At 41.7% G+C, this 19,302-nt stretch overlaps 1 protein-coding gene across 7 annotated transcripts in view; it reads right to left on the reverse strand.

Annotated features, from left to right (window-relative positions):
- Positions 1-1,080: 1,080 nt before the first annotated feature.
- The window catches only part of VLDLR (very low density lipoprotein receptor), a 30,734-nt gene continuing 12,512 nt past the window's right edge, over positions 1,081-19,302 (reverse strand). For 4 of the 7 annotated variants that reach the window (XM_033123029.1, XM_033123028.1, XM_033123027.1 and 1 more), the window contains exons 4-20: positions 16,117-16,239; positions 14,633-14,755; positions 12,623-12,994; positions 12,398-12,520; positions 12,202-12,324; positions 11,630-11,749; positions 11,400-11,525; positions 10,726-10,897; positions 9,914-10,132; positions 8,887-9,005; positions 8,152-8,291; positions 7,693-7,834; positions 5,106-5,252; positions 4,095-4,178; positions 3,637-3,717; positions 2,610-2,779; positions 1,081-1,726 (exon numbers count right to left, since the gene is read on the reverse strand). In XM_033123029.1, the coding sequence (XP_032978920.1) occupies positions 1,691-1,726; positions 2,610-2,779; positions 3,637-3,717; positions 4,095-4,178; positions 5,106-5,252; positions 7,693-7,834; positions 8,152-8,291; positions 8,887-9,005; positions 9,914-10,132; positions 10,726-10,897; positions 11,400-11,525; positions 11,630-11,749; positions 12,202-12,324; positions 12,398-12,520; positions 12,623-12,994; positions 14,633-14,755; positions 16,117-16,239 (2,420 nt within the window). In that variant the 3' untranslated portion in view covers positions 1,081-1,690. The remainder of the gene's footprint in view (positions 1,727-2,609; positions 2,780-3,636; positions 3,718-4,094; positions 4,179-5,105; positions 5,253-7,692; positions 7,835-8,151; positions 8,292-8,886; positions 9,006-9,913; positions 10,133-10,725; positions 10,898-11,399; positions 11,526-11,629; positions 11,750-12,201; positions 12,325-12,397; positions 12,521-12,622; positions 12,995-14,632; positions 14,756-16,116; positions 16,240-19,302) is intronic. The other 3 variants (XM_033123032.1, XM_033123030.1, XM_033123034.1) reach the window with 3 other exon arrangements.

A 19,302-nucleotide genomic window follows, 5' to 3' on the forward strand; every position in this document is an offset into this window, starting at 1 on the left:
TTGCCTAAGCCACAAGCAAGATGTCAGTCGTCTTTATATTCTATATGCAAGTGGAATAGGAGTCATCCACCGACCCATTAGCTACTCAGAACAACTTCTCTCCATCTTTTTGCTACTGCATTGGTCGTTTCATCCCCAGAGGACTCACTGCACCTTCTGCAGTTGACTCCCCACCTCGATGTGGACTTATAGCATCTCCCCAAGCTTCAAGACTCTATCTTCCCTTGCTGGCTGGCATTCTGAGTCTTTAGAGAAGGGAAGTCAAGGCTAACCTGATGGAAAACTTACAAAAGCCCTGTGCTATTTTTTCTTCTACCCAAATTCCTTATCTGCTCTTCATACTAAATGTTTCAGAGCTTGTCATTAGAAGGAATCCATCCTATGCCAGGCAGGCTGAAAAATTAGGAGATATTAGATTATTTATGAAGTCACGTTAGGACAGTGGTTCTAAAACTTTATCTCAGTATCACCTGAAGGGCTTGTGAAGCAGACCTATTCCCAGGCCCCACCCCCAGTGTTTCTGATTCAGCTGGTCTGGAATGGGGCCTGAGAATTTGCATTTTTAACAAGTTCCCAGGTGATGCAGATGCTTACCCCAACCCCACTGAGAACCACTGCTTTAGAATGCTCAAGAATGTCACTGCTTGTTATCCTCCCTAGCTTTCTTCACAGTCAAATGTCTAGGCTTTTAAAGAAGAAAGTCTTTTCTCATGCCTTCGAAGGTACTTGTCCTTGCACTATATATAATGATAGGACATGGAAAACAGACTTAAGTATGAAGAAGCAGAATTGATAGAAATCTTAGCATATGTTTCTAGACCAGAAAATAATGAGAAAAGAAACTTTCTTTTAACCAAGAGGAACTCTAGGTATAGGCTACTCTAGCTTCTTTTGCAAAATAAATATTTAGGGAACAAATATTAAGTGGTACCTTGTCCTTTTAGTGCTTGGTTATGAGAAAAACTATTCAAATTATAGGCTTAGTTATACAACATCAAGATCTGTAGCTTATATGTTTAGTTAGAGCATTTGATACTACTTAGGCTGTTTATAGTTTTTTATAGAGGAATAGACACAAACCATGGGTAAGCTGCTTGGTTTAATTTTTTTAGCATTTGAAAAAAAATTACAGTAGTTTGAACACTCGGTCTTTGCAAACCTCCATTGAGGTCAAAGATTCCATTCATACGTACAAAATTAGTTTACAAATTTTTTGGCAATTTCATCTTAGTAACCCGTTTTATCCTATTGCCATTGTCCCAACCATTGAAAAAGTTTACAATAATTTACATAGAAATATTTTCAAAGTGCTTAAGAATAGTGATTGTTCTCTGGGATATTTACAGATGGCCTATACAATGTATGTACAGGTGGTATACACTATAGCACAAGTTTAATTGCTGGAATATGGCTTTCTAGGGAAAGTGCATATTTGGCCAGAGGTGGCAATACTGTCTAGAAATTTAAGGGTTACAGATACTTGGTAACCACATCCAAAGCTGAAGTAGAATGTGGACAGGAATATTTATGAAAGTCATATAAAAATGGTCAAGTACACAAGCTTGATCCACGCAAAGATATCTTGATGTTCTTCCAGGCTGGAGGAAGAGACTTCAGCTGCTGGCTCGGTTACCATTCCAGACTGGGATATGATTGGTTTAGACCTCAAAGGTCAAAACTTGTCTCAGAATCAAGCTAGGTCATCATCTGTGCTTACAACTGATATCTGTGGAGAAGAAAAAGTATGGAGTTAGTGATCACTCACTGGCTGCAACTCCAGTCTCTAAAGTGGACCTTGCTTTTCAGTCAGTCATTCAGAGGTCAAAGGTGGCATAGAAGGGAAGTCAGATCCAGAACAGGTTCTTCATGAAGTCACATAGTTGTGTCACTAATGCATTTTAACTTGAATTCAACTGTGTATACTTGGAAGAGAAAGGAAATAGTGTGACCGGTCCTGCCTGTTCTACTTAATGATCTTCAGTCTTGGAGAAAATACGAAAAGACGCATGTGTGCCATGGACTGGAAACCATTCTTTGTTTCAGCAGAGAGCTTGAGAGGCAGTGCTCAGCACTTGTTTAGTTCAGGCCATTCCCTGAGTGAAGGCCAAAGACTCCATTTGGGTTTCGACTGAAGAATAACTGACTCTACTGCTGGTAGAAAAGTTGGCTTTACAAGGTGGGATAGGACACTTTCAAGCACTTAGTAAATTTGGCCCAAAGAATCTTGCTCAATTCGCTGATGTTAAATGAATATATGATATGCGAATTTACTTTTAGTATCCAGTAGGCAACTGATTGAACAGTTCAGAAAGGAGCTAGTTGGTTCATGCAAGTGTTTGCATGTAGTTTCTATAACTAAAAATATCTCATAGTATAGAGATGACCGTAAGTTGCCTTGTTTGTCATTCTGTATGGGGCATATGATTATCAACCGCTCACTTATGTTCTCACAGGCTAGACTGTGTAATCTCCCAGGAGCAGATGGAGTATGTGGTGGCTCCGTGATCCTAACGGCTCTTCTTATCCCAGCGGCCATAGTTTGAGCTAGTGGTCCCTTTCTCAAAATCTTACTGCAAGCCACGGTGTATAAAAACATAAAGCTGACTTACTGCTGGGTACGTGTGTCCAACAGAAGCACTGTGTCTACCGATGTCGATTGACAGGTCCTCTTCAGTGGTCTTCAAGTACACAGGATTGTCAAAGTTCATGCTTTTCATGTTCTTGTGTTGCCAGTTCCGCCACATCAAGTAGCCACCTACTGCTGCCATTACTAAGAGCACTGAAAAAAGAAGGTAACTAAGCAAAGTCTAGCCTCAAAACACAGAGAAAAGATCATGTTCGTGACTCCATGATAACTGACATTCATAAAAGTTTCATGCTTGATGAAGCTGGGATAATGAGAAGTTAGAATATAAATGAGCCAGGAGCTTGAAACAAGTTCAGATCAGTGGGTAAATATTATGCTATAGGCTGGAGCTGAGCTCCACACATCCATCGGGGTAAGTGTAAAGTTCTGGGCCCCTCCCCAGGCTGACTGAATTAAAATGGCAGAAGCTTCTGGAGAGCTCTTCAAATGGTCTTCCTGGTGTGTTAGTTAAGCTTGGAATCCAGACATGTAGGCTAAAGAGTCCATTATAGCACCGTGCCTTAGAATTCACATGTCCAGTAGTAGCTTTAGAGGTTCTTCTCCCTGGGTTTGAAAATTCTTAACTATTTTTAATTTACCTTCTGCAAGTCCTATATGTCCTCAAGAAAGCATTTAAGCATTGTATATCTCCTCTGTATGAAGCATTATATATGTATTTCAAAGGGGAATAGAACAGTGTTCTTTACTTAAAGGGACTTACTGTGAAAGGGGATAAGCCAGACTAAGAACTCTGAAGTAGAAAGCAGTAAGCACCTTTCATGTAACAGGTGAACACTTATCACTGCCAGTCACGGTGTGAAGGATACAACTGAAGAGAAGGGTATGGACTCTCACCTCTGTGCTGTGTTGGGGAGGGAGCAAATGTAATTCAGTGTCACAAGTGCTATGAGAGTACAAGGGGCCATGGGAGGGGTGTCTTGAGATGAACTATAAATGCCCATCTGGTGTCTAAGAAGTTCATCAGACCCACATGGAGGAAATCTACTTACAGAGGGGAAGGATGGCCCAGGCAGCAGAAGTCCCTTTTGGGGGAACACTGACCTCCGATACTGCTGTGGTCACATTGATCCCTAGAGGGGAACAAAAAGAATCAGTTTAGAAGGATCTCAATTCAGACTTAGAAATGAACACCGATGGTGGAGAGCCTCATGCCCTTGGATCCACCATTAGTGTTCAATATCTACTACAACTGTAGACCAGGAACAACTGGTCAGAAGTATTTGAGAGTCACACACTGTAAGAGCCATTTCACTAACATTTCTCTAACAGAAACCTTAATAAGTCAGGTCAGGCTACGATTTGCAGGTTCTATGTCATTGGAGTTCAAATGTAGGTTACCAATAGGGGCAGAGCTAGTAGTTAAAGGCTGCAGTGATTATGTAAGCAATAGATACAAAGAGTGTGGCTGTTAGTTGAGATTAACAGTGTGCAGCACTGAACCCAATACCTCCAGGAACTAGTCCACTAGGTGGTGAAATTTCTGTTGTGTTGGTATCTTTTGTCTCACTGTGAGTCACAGTAGTTGCAGTACCTGAATTATAAAAACCAAGAACCTGGTTAATGCCAAGGTTCCAGAGTGGCTAGCTGTTTGGTCCAGACAAACCATGCGAGAGATTATTTTAACACCACGAGACATAGACAAACCACTACTGAACTAAGCTGCATGGTGGATGTGTCAAAACTGGGAGAAACAGCAGTGTGCGGGCAAAACCAGTGACACATGAGATTCTGGGAAGAAGAGTCAGCATTTGAGATTTGAGAATTCAAAAAGACGCACAGCCACACTTAATGATCCCTCTAAGCAATGTCCCAGGCTTCTGGAAGCTATAAGAAATGCTCTCGAAAACAGATTACCAGGCATCCTAGCCTTACTGCCAGATTATTTTGCAACTACCTGCTCAGTAAATTAGCTAGTCCCTGCAGGGACTCAGGATTAAGCTAAGAAAAACTTCACAATGAGTTCCTTACTCACATGTGAATTTAATTTGTCAATTACTCAAAAGCTAAGAACAAGACTAAAATGCACGTTTGATTTAAGTGTGAGTTTAAGATGGTGTCACCCACTGGGGCCACGAGCTTTCCTGTAACCATAGACTTCTTTAAGCATAATTTGAGGCTTCTCTCTTTGGAGGAAAATGCTAAGACTTTGTTTAATTATCGGCAAGTTGGCTAGCGCCGTGTTGTTATGGGACTAATTGTTATAAATCAGTATGAGGCACACAGGCGCTTTGACTAAAATGTCATCTATAGACTCATCTAATGTTGAAATGAGTTAAAAGTCAATTCTGAAGTAATGACATGAACACCTGGCATGTAACAGTAGCAGGTATGTTCTCAAATCTATTCCAAGAGTTCATTAAAACAGAATTCCTAAAATCCAGGCTAGTTTTTATAGCTAGTGTCTTATTCTAGTGCTTGTTGTATGTCCCACTTGTGGTTGAAAAGTAAAAATCCTTACTTTGGCACTCACGGCCATTTTCCTCTAGATTGTACCCGTTGGGACAGGAACAGGTGTATTTTGGAGAGTGATCATTAATCTGTGGTGCTGGCAGGCATAGGTATTCACATCCTCCATTCTCCATGTTTTCTTCACACCAATTTTTCCCTGGTCAGAAACAAAAGTCCTTTAAAACAGGTATGCCAGTGCCTGCTACATTCATAAAGCCTGTTTTAGATGCTGAAGATATGAGTCTTTGTCCCCAAGGAGCTTAAACTTATCTACTCTGTCACACCTTCAAGTTAAACCAATACCAGTGAAGAATACATATAAGGGTACAGGCAGCATGCTCTCAGGACACCACAGATCCAAAGGAATTTCTTGGAAGTAGTAGAATAACAGTTATGCCTTAAACAGATGGGTGGTTAGGAGGCAGGCAGGTAGAGAAGAGAGGTGAGTGACCAGGAGTGGCACTCATTGGTCCAAAGCTTATAGAGAAGGCTCAGAGGAAGGAGATAAGTGTGTTCTCCTGGCTTTGTCTTGTTCCCACAAAGTGGAAGGAACCCAGCTATAGGGAGGTTTAAGGGTTTTATTTATTTACATATACCCCACCCCCCGCCCCGTTTTCCCTTCACCTAGCCAGCCTTCCTCTTTCAAGGCCCTGGTAACCACTAATCTGTTCACTATCTCTAGTTGTCCCTTTTCCAAACTGTCATATAAACAGAGTTACACAGTATGTGGTCTTTTCAAACTGTTCTTTTCTTTAGCAATATGCCTTTAAAATTTGTTAAGTGTATCTCATTGTGGCTTAGTCATTGTATTTCCCAAATGACTGAAGGATATGAGCCTCTTCAGGTACTTATTAGACAAGTAGAGGTTCTTTGGAGAAATGTCTATTTGAATCATTGACCCATTTTTAATTGGGATGGGTGTGTGTGGGTGTGTGTATTTATTTATATTTGAGTTGTAAGAGTCCTTTATATATTCTGGATAACAGACTCATCGGCTTTATGATTTGCAAATATTATCTCCCATTCTTGGGTTGCCCTTTCACTTTTTTGATAGAATACTTTGAATCACAAAAGTTTTTTTTAAAAATTCTGATGTAGTTCAATTTATTTCTTCTGCCGTGCACTTTTGATGTCATATAATAGAAACCACTGTTTAATCCAAAGTCATGAAGATTTACTCCTATGTTTTCTTTTTTAAAGAATATGCTTCAGGGTCCCTTGAAAAGCTAAATGTGAGCATTCTATGCTTTGGATTCTAAAGCTGTCTTTTTCAACTTTATATGTTTAGGGCCTAGAACTGTACCTGTCACATAATAAACTTTAAAAAAATTTTTTTATTCCCACCCCCCTCACCCCTTTGGCAACCATCAGCTTGTTCTCTATATTTATGGGTCTGTTTCTGTTTTATTCATTTTTTTCCTGATTCCACATATAAGTGAAATCATGCAGTATTTGTCTTTCTCTGTCTGACTTATTTCACTTAGCATAATACCATCCATGTTGTCACAAAGTGGTAAGATTTCATTCTTTTTGTGGCCGAGTAATACTCCACTGTATGTTTGTACCACTTCCTTATCTAGTCATCTATCGATGGACACTTAGGTTGCTTCCATATCTTGGCTATTGTAAATAATGCTGTAATGGACATAGGGATGCATATATATTTTCAAATTAGTGTTTTGGATTTCTTCAGATGAATACCCAGAGGTGAAATTGCTCGGTCATGTGGTAGTTCTGTTTTTAATTTTCTGAAGAACCTCCATACTGTTTTCCATAGTGGTTGCAATCCCACCAACAGTGCACAGGGTTTCCTTTTTCTCCACATCCTCACCAACACTTGTTATTTGTTGATTTAGTGATGACAGCCATTCTGACAGGTGTGAGGTGATATGTCTCATTGTGGTTTTGATTTGCATTTCCCTGATGATTAGTCATGTTGAGCATCTTTTCATTGGTCTGTTGGCCATCTGTATATCATCTTGGGAAAAAATGCCTATTCAGGTCCTCTGACCATTTTTAATTGGATTGTTTGTATTTTTGATGTTGAGTTCTTTATATATTTTAGATATTAACCCCTTATTGGATGTATCATTTGCGAATATCTTCTCCCACTCAGTAGGCTGTCTTTGCATTTTGTTGATGATTACTGTTGCTGTGCAAACACATTTTGAGTTTGATGTTAAGGGTTTCATTTAGCTAGAACCAGTCAAGTATTTTGAGCAGGAGGCGATATAACCAGATGTGCTTGAGGGTCGACACAATCCTAGTTGTGTCACGGTGGGGAGTGAGGGGGTGGAGGAAAGGAAAGTTTGTGGCTACTTTGGAGGCCAGTGCAATAGTCTTGGTGAGAGGGAGTGAAGGCCAAAGGGAGATGGGAAAGACTGAAATAAAAGACTGAACATGGAGGGCTGGGAGGGAAGATGAGAGCTGAAGATCTGAAGCTCTTTCACTAGGAAGTTAGAAATAATACCAAACACCAGGTCTGAAGTGTTTGAGGGAGAGCACAGGAGGGAAACGTTCCATTTTAGAGCAAGTTGAGTCGCTAAAGAGCTACTGATACCCAGCAGGTACTGTGCCATGCTGCTGCCCCATGTTACCTGAAGGCTGGACAAGTTCATGATAGACAATGATATCCTGGGCATCGTTAAGGTTGTTAACTAGGGTGGCCAGCTCCGACCCAGTGAATTTATTAGCTCCATAGACTGCTTCATTTTCCCCATCTATCCAGAAGACACGGTCCTGAAACAGAATCCCCAAATTAACACGTACACTTAGGATTAACAGGTCACTAACTAAGGTCATTATTATTTACTGGCAATTTGAACAGACCAAGTTTATTAAAGGTTGTCTGGGACACTGGATGTAAAACTAAACGAGAAGCCAAGTTCAGATTTCTTAAAGTGTTGCACAGAATCAGTATCTGACTTGTTTCAGGTTTTAAGAGAAAGCAGTTTCTGAAGTCTTGCTCCTCTGCCCTCCCCGCATGCCCGTTCTTTTTCCCCAAGGTGCTACAGTAACTCAAAGGTATACACTTAGATATGAGGCATGCGTCTTACCTCAAAAATTGTTAGCGCTAGAGGATGAGCTAGGAACTCCAGAGACTTGAGCACTACCCTTCGATCTTGGCCGTTCAAGTCCACACTGGATAACATGTGCAATTTGGAATCAAGCCAATAGAGACGGCTCTTTATAAGGTCTAGGGAGGAAAAGAATTTCATTGTATGTAAGTTAGTATTGCTCTGGCTTCCATTTAGAACATCGAAGGAATTCAATATTCTACGTTCATAGTTCCTTCTCCAGCAGGGTTGCTTAATAGGATCCCACAAAGCTTGTGAAGCAGCATGTGGAATCTGTACCCTCATTCATCTGGGGGAACTAAAGGGAGTATCTAAGATTCTCAAAGTAACTGACGGAAGAAACGTTAGTCACACGATAGAAGTATTCAAAGAGGCCAGCATTTTGTTGTTCGCCCCTCATGAGCCAGAAGAAAACTGTTTTAAGCCTACGGTTCAGGAAATGCTAAGGCACCTGTTCCAGGAGTATTTAGGGTAAAAGTTCCCAAGGGCTAACGTTCACTGAGTTTGTGTCACACATCAGGCCCAAAGGGACAGGAATTATAGAGCATGTAATGTAAATTCACCATCCCACTTGTATTACTCAGTGGTTCTCGTCTGAAATTCCTGCTACAGAAGGAACTATGAGTTGTCTGCTGTAGTCCATAATTAACTATCAAGAGAAGTTAAAACTCTGAAGACAGCTGAATATGGTCAAGGAAGAGAGAACATACATACCAAGTGTAATTCCGTTCGGCCATTGGATGTCCTCTGTCACCAGCGGCCATCTATCATATCCATTCATTCCTGCTTTTTCTATTTTAGCTGGTTCACCCCAGTCTGACCAGTACACAAAGCTGGGAAGAATCAAAGTAGAAATGAGCCTCAGTGGTTTAGAACTTATAAAGTTGTAGCTTAAGACAAACATGCAAAGAATGAACAGAAAACTCCAGGGATTGATTTAGACAAATAGTAAGACTTAAGGATTAGACTTAAATTATGTCCTGGGTAAACAAAAGTTGACACTAAGAATCTACAAGCTCATTAACTGTATTAATCTATGTAAGTCTGACATTTAAATTTCGGCCCAAAGTCACAGGTTATATATTTCATTTATAAAAGCCAGTTCTTCCAGAGGAATGAAGATAAATATCTGTTAAGTTTTATAGTAGCGGTAGCTGATTGTGTGCCGGGGAGGCTGCATGGGGGCCAAGTGTGATTTTTGCAGCTTCAGCTTCCTAAGCTGCTTTTTTATGTTATTTAGTGGCAATTTAGGAAACCCCTCAGTGAAATGTTTCTAGAGAGGTCTGTTGATTTCAACTGGACTTTCAGAAAACTTGCACTCTAGATGAAAGCCTTGAGATAATGTGGTTACCAAAATCCTCACAACTTAATCCTAGTACTTGGGTTTGATCATCCAGAGCTAACCTGACAAAGAATTCAGACAAAACTTGGAAATCACTTGTGTGGAAGTTGGGTGGGCATAAGGGTTCAGATACACCTTTTGGTGGCTATCCCATCAAAAGCGTTGTTTCCGTAATGTCAACCAGTCACACTGCCCCCGGAGGGCCTGTCCGATGGATGAGGCCCTCCCAGGGTTGCTCAACTGTGGCAGCACTCGCATCTTGAACTGGACAATTCTTTGCTGTAGGCAGCTGATAAGTCTTGGTATTTCAGTTCTACCTCAGGCATGAGGAAAGCTCCTGGCCTACACAGACAGCATCCAAAAGGCTACGTGACGTGATGAAAAACACAGAATACAAACCCAGACAATGGGTCCACAGCTATGGAGGCCGGTTCACGCAAGTCCGAGTTAAACAGGAACTTCCTCTTGGTCCCGTCTAGGGTAGCTACTGAAATAGTCTTAGAAGCCGCGTCAGTCCAGTAGATGGTCTTGTACACCCAATCAACAGCAATGGCTGCAGGATTATAGACATTGTCGATCATTTTAACATGTGTACCAACCTTGTCATCAATTGAGGCACTGAAATAGAATAGGTCACAAGAAATTTAAGAGTTTGCCACCATCAGAGCCTGGAGAATGGACGTCCTGCTTACAAAATGGTCAACAACTTTGTTCAGAAAGAACTCTAGTAACACCAGAACTCACCACTCAAATTATTTAATGGTGCTGCTTACTGAGACTACGTTAACAATAATGTAGGTTATCTAGTTGCTGGTATGTGTTCTATGTGCAAGAACGATACACTTCTAAGTGAAGCCATCATCTGAGTTTCTATAGTTCCCATTAAAAGCTGCACTACCATTTTTATTTGTAGCAACTATAAACAGTTCTCAATTCACTCTAGAGAAAGGGGAGAAAATAGGAGAAATTAAGATGTCACTTGTTATAATCTTATAGCTGTAGCCATCTTTTACTTCATAGGCAACTGTCAGTTTCTAATGAGGAACTGAGCGCAATTTAAAAATTAAAGCATCAGTGTTTTAGATTTACTATTACCAGCTGGTTAGATGTTAGACTGGAGCTAAATACAAGAGAAATTCCTCCAAACCTTCCCAAAGGCCAAATGCCAATGACTTGTAGGCCAAGACCCCAAGAATGGAACTGAAAGTTACCTGAAGATGGCCTTTTGGCTCAGATCAGCCCAGAATAGTTTCTGAGCAGCAACATCAGCATCGAGGGCCACAGTGTTTCTTAGCTGTTCAACTAGTTGGATGTATTCTTTCCTCTCTAAGCCAACCTTCCTGATGTCTCTTCGGTTAGTGAAGATCAGACTTGGCTCTTTGCCTGCAAGACAGGAGTCAAGTTTATTCAGCTTTGCTGTCAGAAGGCAAGGTCCTTCTAAGTGACCTCCCCCCAAATGAGGAGTCCTGAGAAAGTGAAGGCGTGGCTGAATCCCTCAGGGCTGCTTCTGCCCGAGTCCGTGCCCCTGGGACCTGCAAGGGCTCCCCACTTTTTAAGAAGACAGTTCTGGGGTCACAGCATTCAACAATAGGGCAGTTGATGAATAAGTTACTTCTTTGAATTGTACTCCAGTTTTGGAAGCAAAAGTAAGCAAACTTGGCAGGGATTCATGGTATCACAGGCAAAAGGAAACGACCTAGGGAGGCATCTGGGAAAGTGAGCTGGTATTTAACCTATTATTTTGCAACTGTGCGTTTAGTAGCATGGCTCTCAAGTACCATTTTAGTTTCATATTTAGCTTGACTGTTGTAGCCACTGGCTGGATCTTTCATAAGCACTTACTCATCAAGGTCCCACAGCAACACCAGTCCAAGTCCAAATTTACCTACTGCTTTGCACACGCCTGTGGCAAGATCCATTTGATAGCCACGACTACATTCACACTTGTAACCGCCTTTTAGGTTGATACAAATTTGACTGCAGATTCCTGGATTTTGGCATTCGTCAATATCTAGGGGGGAAATGAGAATTACTCTTGCTGTTCCTAGATAACTGACAGAGATACGCGGCCCTTTCCCACCACCCCCAGGGTTCAGGTGCTCTTCCTTGACTCACCTCCGCAGGTTTTCCTATCTATTAGTTCAAACCCAGCTGCACAGTCACATTCGTAGCCTATAATCAGATCTTTGCAGATATGGGAACATCCACCATTATTAATCAAGCATTCATTCACGTCTGAAATAAAAATGTAGTAGAGTTACTCGACAGATTATTCCAAACTGATATTTGTCCTATAAACGTTTAAAATTCAGGCTATCAGTGACAATTTATCTAGCTCGATAACTTATGATTTTTCCACGAGCTAATAATTTGTCTTATAGACATGTATGTTAGAGTATGCTGGGGGAAATAACAGACCCAGTCTCCTTGGCTAGTTACCAATTGGTTAAGCGGTATTTGGTCAAGTTTCTCTCTCACTGATCAGTTATCTTTAAGGAGGTAAATTATGAACTAGTGTGTCACTGCTTGGGCTTTTAGGTCATCAAAATTCACTCTTGAGTCCAACAATTGAACTGAGTTCACTGACAGTAGTATAAGCAGACACTCTGCCGGGTCCAAACAGCATTTAGCTATGCTGGATGTAATTAACCTTCCCCACTCTGTCCTCAAGCAACCCCTTCACTTACGACAGTCTTTCAAGGGCTCGTCACTCCAATCCCCGCAGTCCTGCACCCGGTTACACACTTTACTGATATCTATGCATTCTCCGTTTCTGCACTTGAATTTTCCGGGGCCCAAGCACTGATTGTCTACAAAGAGAGATTCCCTTAGTGGGTCTGATCAGAGCAGCCCCTTGACTAACCCACAAGAAAAGACCCTTACCGTTTTTGCAGTTGACTTCATCAGAACCATCCACACAGTCTCGGATACCATTACACTGCCTGCTGCCATGGATGCAGCTCCCATCCTCACACTCAAACTGGTCAGGCTGGCAGGTCTGAGACGCTACAGAGGGAGGGAACACCGTGGAATGAAGCCAGCCAAACGGTCCCCAGTTGGCACACGGAAGAGAACCGACCCCGCCGTACTGATGAGAAAGCTACGTACGACAGTTGATCTCATCGCTGCCGTCCTTGCAGTCAGGATCCCCGTCACAGCGCCACTTCTTGTGGATGCACTCGCCAGAGCTGCACTGGATCTCGCTGCCCGTGCACTTGCTGTGTATCACTGGCTGACGGCCACACTGCGCTAGGGACTCATCAGACTGGTCCGCGCAGTCTGCGTCGTTGTCGCACACCCAGCTGAGGGGGATGCAGGAGGAGGTGCTGCACTGGAACTCGTGGGCACCACAGGACGGCGGGGCACAGTCGAGCTCGTCGCTGCCATCATTGCAGTCATCCTGGCCATTGCATACAAAATTCCTGGAGATGCAGCGGCCGCTGGAGCAAGTGAACTCATCAGAGCTACACGTTATGTTGCCTATTGAGAGAGAAGATGCCCCATGGAAAGTGGTCTGGTCCTTTCAAGATTCTTGTCCCAAAAGCTAACCTGCAGATCTTGGATTATGGATCCTAGCCTTCTAGCGTAACTTAAAAGCTACAGTGGAATTATATCCATCTCCAAGTTTACTCGAATTCTAGGAAACAGTCTCACCATATAAAAGATGCAGGGACAATGGAAAAAGAACAGAAATAAAGGACCAAGAAAAGAGTTGAGACTAGAAATTAATTTGAGATGAGAACCACAATGGACTCTTACAGGGACCATGATCAATAACTTAAACTGTAACAAGGGATTTCGTTCTGGAAGGCAGAGACTGAGTTATCTTTAAATGGACATACTGCTTATCAGGCCAGGGCCACATCATTAACTGAGACTATCACGCATTAGGTATTCAGGTAAATATCTATTCATAATAAGCATTATGACACTATCACCAAAAAGAAGCCATTATAACACCATACATAGTTCTTTCTCTTTTGATGGGTCAGGAACAACAGGTCTTAAATACTTAAAAGTTTTAGAAATCACTTCTAGGGCTACAGTCGCAATCTAGCAGCCAGGTATGCTAATAATGATAAGCTAGTCAGAGTAGCCAGTTTGTACTTTGGCTCAAACTCTAGCCAAATGAATTAAAGTCACAATTTGGTGGTAATTAGGGTACAGACCACGACTCTCTTGGGAAGCAAAGTCTAGATTTAAGAGGGAAACACTTGGCAGCTCCAGGACTTACTAATACATACATAAAGCTCGATTCTAGGATTAAACGGCAAAACTCATTGGACTAGGTGCAGTGGTACTGAACTCAGGAGGTGACTTCTACACACAGTTGTTGTTTCAACTGCAGGTGCCCTCAGTTCACACGTATATTACCGCATCAGGAGGCCCGTGCTTGTCAGACTTGGAAGCTGTATTTGTAGAAGCCCTATAAAACGGGCGGTAGCTTGAAAGAGCATTGAAAGCAATGTTTGTTCAACCTAGAGATTTTCCCAGGGCCTCACCTTTAACATGTAGCATTTATTACACATTTTCCAAGAATAGAAGCATGATAGGATAAGAAACGGAGTTGGCTTTTACAGGTAGGAACTGTGACAGGAGACAAAGATCCCACCAGTTGGGTAGAGTTTTCTTTGGGTACTTGCTAGCATGATGTTAATTAACTTTTGGAAGGGTTAAAATAGAATCAGATTTGGGACTAGGAAATACTTATATGATACTCAAGTAATTTATCCATTCCAATAAGTAGATCCAATTTAGACCTAGGAATAGTCCCCTTTTAGTTTTATTGAGGCAAAGACAGGAAAGCCTAACAAAGATAAAAGCCCACACCACTGGTGCTTTACTGAGCTACTTCTAAGTGTTAAAGGCCTTGAATGACTTACCTTCTTATTCCTATTTGCCTAGAAAAAACACAAGAGCAAGCAATGGCCATTTACCCTGTGGACTTCTTTCAGACTTCTAGGGCAGTTATGAAAGCCAAGTAGTTGAGCAGATAGCGAAGTCACTGAAAAGCGAGTCAACGTAACTGTGTCTTTATGCTTAAGGTAGCTTCCCCTGCCCACCCTTCTTTGAGAAAAGGGGTCTTTGGGATAAGCCACTCAACACTGATCTTCTTACCACAGTTTTCTTCATCTTCTCCACTGTCACAATCATTTTCACCATCACATCTCCAGGACACTGGGATACACTGAGTAGAATGGGCACCACAGCTGATTGAATTTATGCGGCATGTTCTCATATCTGTTGATGATATACAGTCTCAAAAGAGCCTCCAAACTCATCAGTGCCAAGATGCTGCTCCCATGCTGCTTGGAAGTGGTAAGTGAGTTACCTGTAACTCAGTGGCCTGGCATACTGGTGAAATTTGACTCACTAGTTAAAGCCTGGATAGATTCTTCGCCAGCTCCACTGCTTAGAAGCCATGCCAACCTATGCCACCTGCCAGTACACCTGAGAGCCTCGACCACGTTACTCCTTTGGGGTTCTGCGGCATCCCCAGTTCTGGCTTTTGTTTTAGTTGGCGTAGTTTGGTTTACTGGCTGGCCTGCTCCTTGACCATAATTTATCTGTTGGCTATCAAGTGGCACACCCAGATATCTAATCCAAACTTCATTAAAGGCCAGATGGTCTAACACCGATGAAGCCTTCTAGCTTCCTTTGTAGGCCTCCTTTGCAACCTCCTTTAGATTTACATCCTGCAAAGTAGGGACACCCCTAATTCTTGATTTCACTGGGTCATCCTCTGCTAGAACTTGGGGCTCAATCTTTACGGAAACTGTCTGTACCTGTGGTAGTTCCCCTCCTTCTTGCCTAGAAAATTGGCATCACATACATTTTTTTTCCTTTCTGCTTGACCTTTTTTGGGAACCATTTTCTAGACCAAAACTTTGTTCATGTTACTCCTCGACTTTTAGTGCTTCCAGAGGTCTCTACTGCCTCAAAATGAACTCTAAGGCTTTCTTCTCCTTGACTTTCAAATAAACCCAAGTCATCCTCCACTGTGATCTCAGACTTTTTCCTAAGTATCAGCCTAAGGACACAGATATTCATTTGCACAGCTATGAATTTTCTCTTATTTAAGAACAAACTGTAACCTCCCTATTTTAATACCTTTAGGTTACATGTTTGTAACCTAAAAAAAAAATCACTATATGACCCTACTTCTAGCCACTTTACCCCTTCAGTGATAGATTTCGTTCATAACATGGAAAGCTGTACATTTAAAGGCTTATTCTTGGCCTATGGGGGACCCTGACGTCTTGACTTAGCTTCCAGGACCAGAGTACCATCTGCTCAGATTCATCATTATCAAACATTGGAAATCGGTGCACCTAGTCAAGGAGTTCTTAAAGAAATCTGCAGGCTTCAGTCTTAAATATTCAATAGTGAAGCTACCCAAGAGAACGTCAGTCTTGTTAGACTAGGGAGAATATTTGTGAAAGTACACTCACCAACTGTTAATGACTTGACTGACTTTGGAGTCAGTTGGCCTATACTTTAAGGGAGTCAGAGGAAAACCAACACCAAGTATTGGGTTAAACAGAACTTTGAGCTATGAGACACAGAACAGCTTGAAAAAGTCCAAACCAAGTCACACTCACAGCACTGCTCTGGGGTTTCGTCAGAACCATCTTCACAGTCAAAATCCCCATCACACTGCCATCGGCTGGGGACACACTGGCCGTTGTTGCACACGAAGTCAGACTCCGCACACGTCTTCTTCACTACAAAAGTGTTTTGTGCATGGTTCAAGTTGAAATCACTTACCCAAGAGCCCCATATGCCCAGTGAGGGCAAAACTGCCTTTTGACATGTTTTATTCCCCATCCAACTGCCAATATCCAGGAGAAACGTAGAAAAATCTTTTTTTTTCTTTCCCCTAGAGGAGAAAGGTGGTCCTTTGGGAGACTTAAAGGATGCTGAAGTCAAGGTAAGACAAAGGTTTCCCATTATCTTACTCCTCTGGGATACCTTATAATTCTTGCCTGTTTTATAATGTTGAGATTAAGTAATAGGTTCGTTCTCTTCAGGCTTTTCTTCAAACTCATTCAAGTCCTTCGTAAGTTTAGTAGCCAAACATTCCATCCTCTGACTGGATCACAGTGTAATTGTCCTGGGGCCATATCTTAACAACACATGGATTTAGTGTCAAGATAGAAGGCCACATCCCAGGACTGAATATTGTCACCTCTGCAGGTCTACTGGGGCCGAGGAACCCACTCGGTAAGAAACAGAGAAAGCTAAAACCCAAATATAAGATAGGTCATGTTTAGCATCCTGGGTGGACTAACATCAACCAGCTCAAAGTCACTGAAGCTGCTAAGGAAGCTGCCAATATCCATTACTGACTGCTGGAGTTAAAATAGCCTACAACAGGGTATTGGTTCTGCTATTAATTCTTTATCAGGGCAGGCCTTTTCTCTTATGGTTAGGGTGATCATACACTTTGTTGTCCGATTTGGAACAATCTCAGTAGAAGGGGAACAAACACTGTTCATTACACCAGGAAGATAAGCATAAACCAGCATTTTCCTAAGCAAACCAGACAGCTTGGTCACCCTCCCTATGAGAATGTCAGAAAGTACGAGTCTTGAAAAGTAGCCACAGAGGGTATTCTAGGCTCATCCTTCTCAAGCTATATTCTTCTTTGCCCAGGTGCCTATACATTCTATCTGAATTTCTCGTTTAAAACATTCTTCTCTAACAAATACTCTGTAATGACAAATCAGTTAAAAGCTGGCAATTTGCTAAAAATTTGAAAGAGACTGCTTAAGTCAGGTGTTCAAGCTAGGTACAGCTCTCCGAGGTTAGAATGTCCTAGTAAACTAGTGGGCCACTCTGGTTTAGCTTCCGGTATTACAAAGGGGGTAGACAATGATTAAAGTCAATTTCTAGAACTCAAGATGAGGAATTATGATGATATTCCAAAAAAGGATTATTTATCTCCTTGAATTGTGTAGCCGAGGAAACAAGAAAGGTTACGTTAGCTCTTAGATTCACACCTATTTCTAAAATCACCGAAATATTCAAATCCCAGTGTTAACGTTTAAGTGCTATCCCAGGCCCATGTTCTCCTGAGTACGTAGGAAGATGTCAGAGGGTCTGAAGAACCACGTGCTGTAATGCAACCTGGAATACTCCTCAGAATTTGCAAAAGAGGGAGCAGGGAATTGTGAAGAGACCACAGGATGTTAAGATGTATAAAATACTACAGAGACAGGAAAGATTGGCTGTATTACAAAGTGAGCAAAAGATAAAGAGGGACAGGAAAATTGCTGGAGTTCACCTCTCTCCATTCTGAGCATAGACTGGGAGGGTACCAAAAGGCTACTTGAACTGGGTGTTGAAAGATGGATACAAATTGAGATGTGCGGCAGGGGAAGAGGACTGCCGGTTACATAGTTAGGGTATCTAAGTCACTGATTAATCAGCTCCGCCTAGCACACAACGAGTTACTGGAACAACAGAAATACGTGGCTTGTGGAATTCAAGCTGAAGTTGACTACATATGCTAAATGGCAGGCTTGAAAGAAAGAGCGCTGCTGAAACTAACCAAGTTCAATAGAAAGAGATTAGACAGAAAAAATAGGAAGTGGCTTTTCCTTTCCATGGAGGAATTTCTCAGAGAAAAATTCTGATCAAGAATATATTTAATTTTTCCCACCTTGCGTGATCTTGATTGTATATATACATTTACCTCCTCACCTCTTCCAAACCCCCCTGCCATGTGCCTAGAAGTTATTCATGCAGAGACTATTTTAGGAAAAGCCAGTAGTAACCCGTAAGATGACCCAGGTTAGTTTCTACTGAGTTAGTCATATTGTAAAAGATGACGTCCCAAACATGAAGAGAACGATTATTTTTCTAAGGAAAAGCAATGGGTTTTGCCAAATATGTAAGTTTAGAATAGAGGAGGAATTGCTACCTTTACCAAGAGAACAGTTGACAAGAGTGAGGTCCTACCAGTGGGATAGTCAGTGAGGGAATTCTATTACCTCAGACACTCAGAAACAGTACGGAACTCCATGTCTTACAGAGTAGATGAAAATCTTTGTGTTAGAATGAATGACAGTGATGGAAAAGTGTTGCACAGGAGAACAATTCTTGGTCCTGACACTACAGAGAAGTTTGTTCCCTGAGACTGTAGAATGTACTTCCTATGCTTCCCAATGGGCTACGAATGCACATATTGGCATGAAAGCAGCCCTGGTATCGCTCTGAGAGCTCAAGCATAGGACAGTCTGCCACAACATTTACTCTCTAACATTTTAGTAATCATGCAGGAGGAAGCAGGTGATGGCATAACAAGCTGGCAGTTGATGGAATCTACATTAAGCTTCTATTTTTCTTCTGTATTTCTAGTGTGCATAGTGGGCATCTTTATATAACATCTTTTAGAAGACAATTGACAGTATTATCACCGACATTCACACACACCACATTTTTTGGGGGATTTTTACAACCTAGAACAAAGGGATCGTAAAGCAAACTTCAGCATGTAGTCAAGGTACCTAAATGTCATCTTGACATGCAGTTCTCAGCGCTTCTGGCTTGGCATGAGGCTGTATAGATTTCATAAACAGGCATTTCTCACCATGATCTTTTGATAAATGCTGATTAATGGGTATGACAGTAGATCCCCTATTCTCATGGGAGAGATGTCTTCCACCCTGCCTCATGCTTGAGAATTAGTGTCTATTGTAGGCAGAGAATTAAAAAAGAATTCTTATCTGATCTCTGATCTGTGCTGGCTTGCAGTTTCTATGCCAGGAGTTAATTAATCCTCT

The sequence above is a fragment of the Rhinolophus ferrumequinum genome, chromosome 12, assembly GCF_004115265.2.
Source record: "Rhinolophus ferrumequinum isolate MPI-CBG mRhiFer1 chromosome 12, mRhiFer1_v1.p, whole genome shotgun sequence".
Taxonomy (NCBI): domain Eukaryota; kingdom Metazoa; phylum Chordata; class Mammalia; order Chiroptera; family Rhinolophidae; genus Rhinolophus; species Rhinolophus ferrumequinum.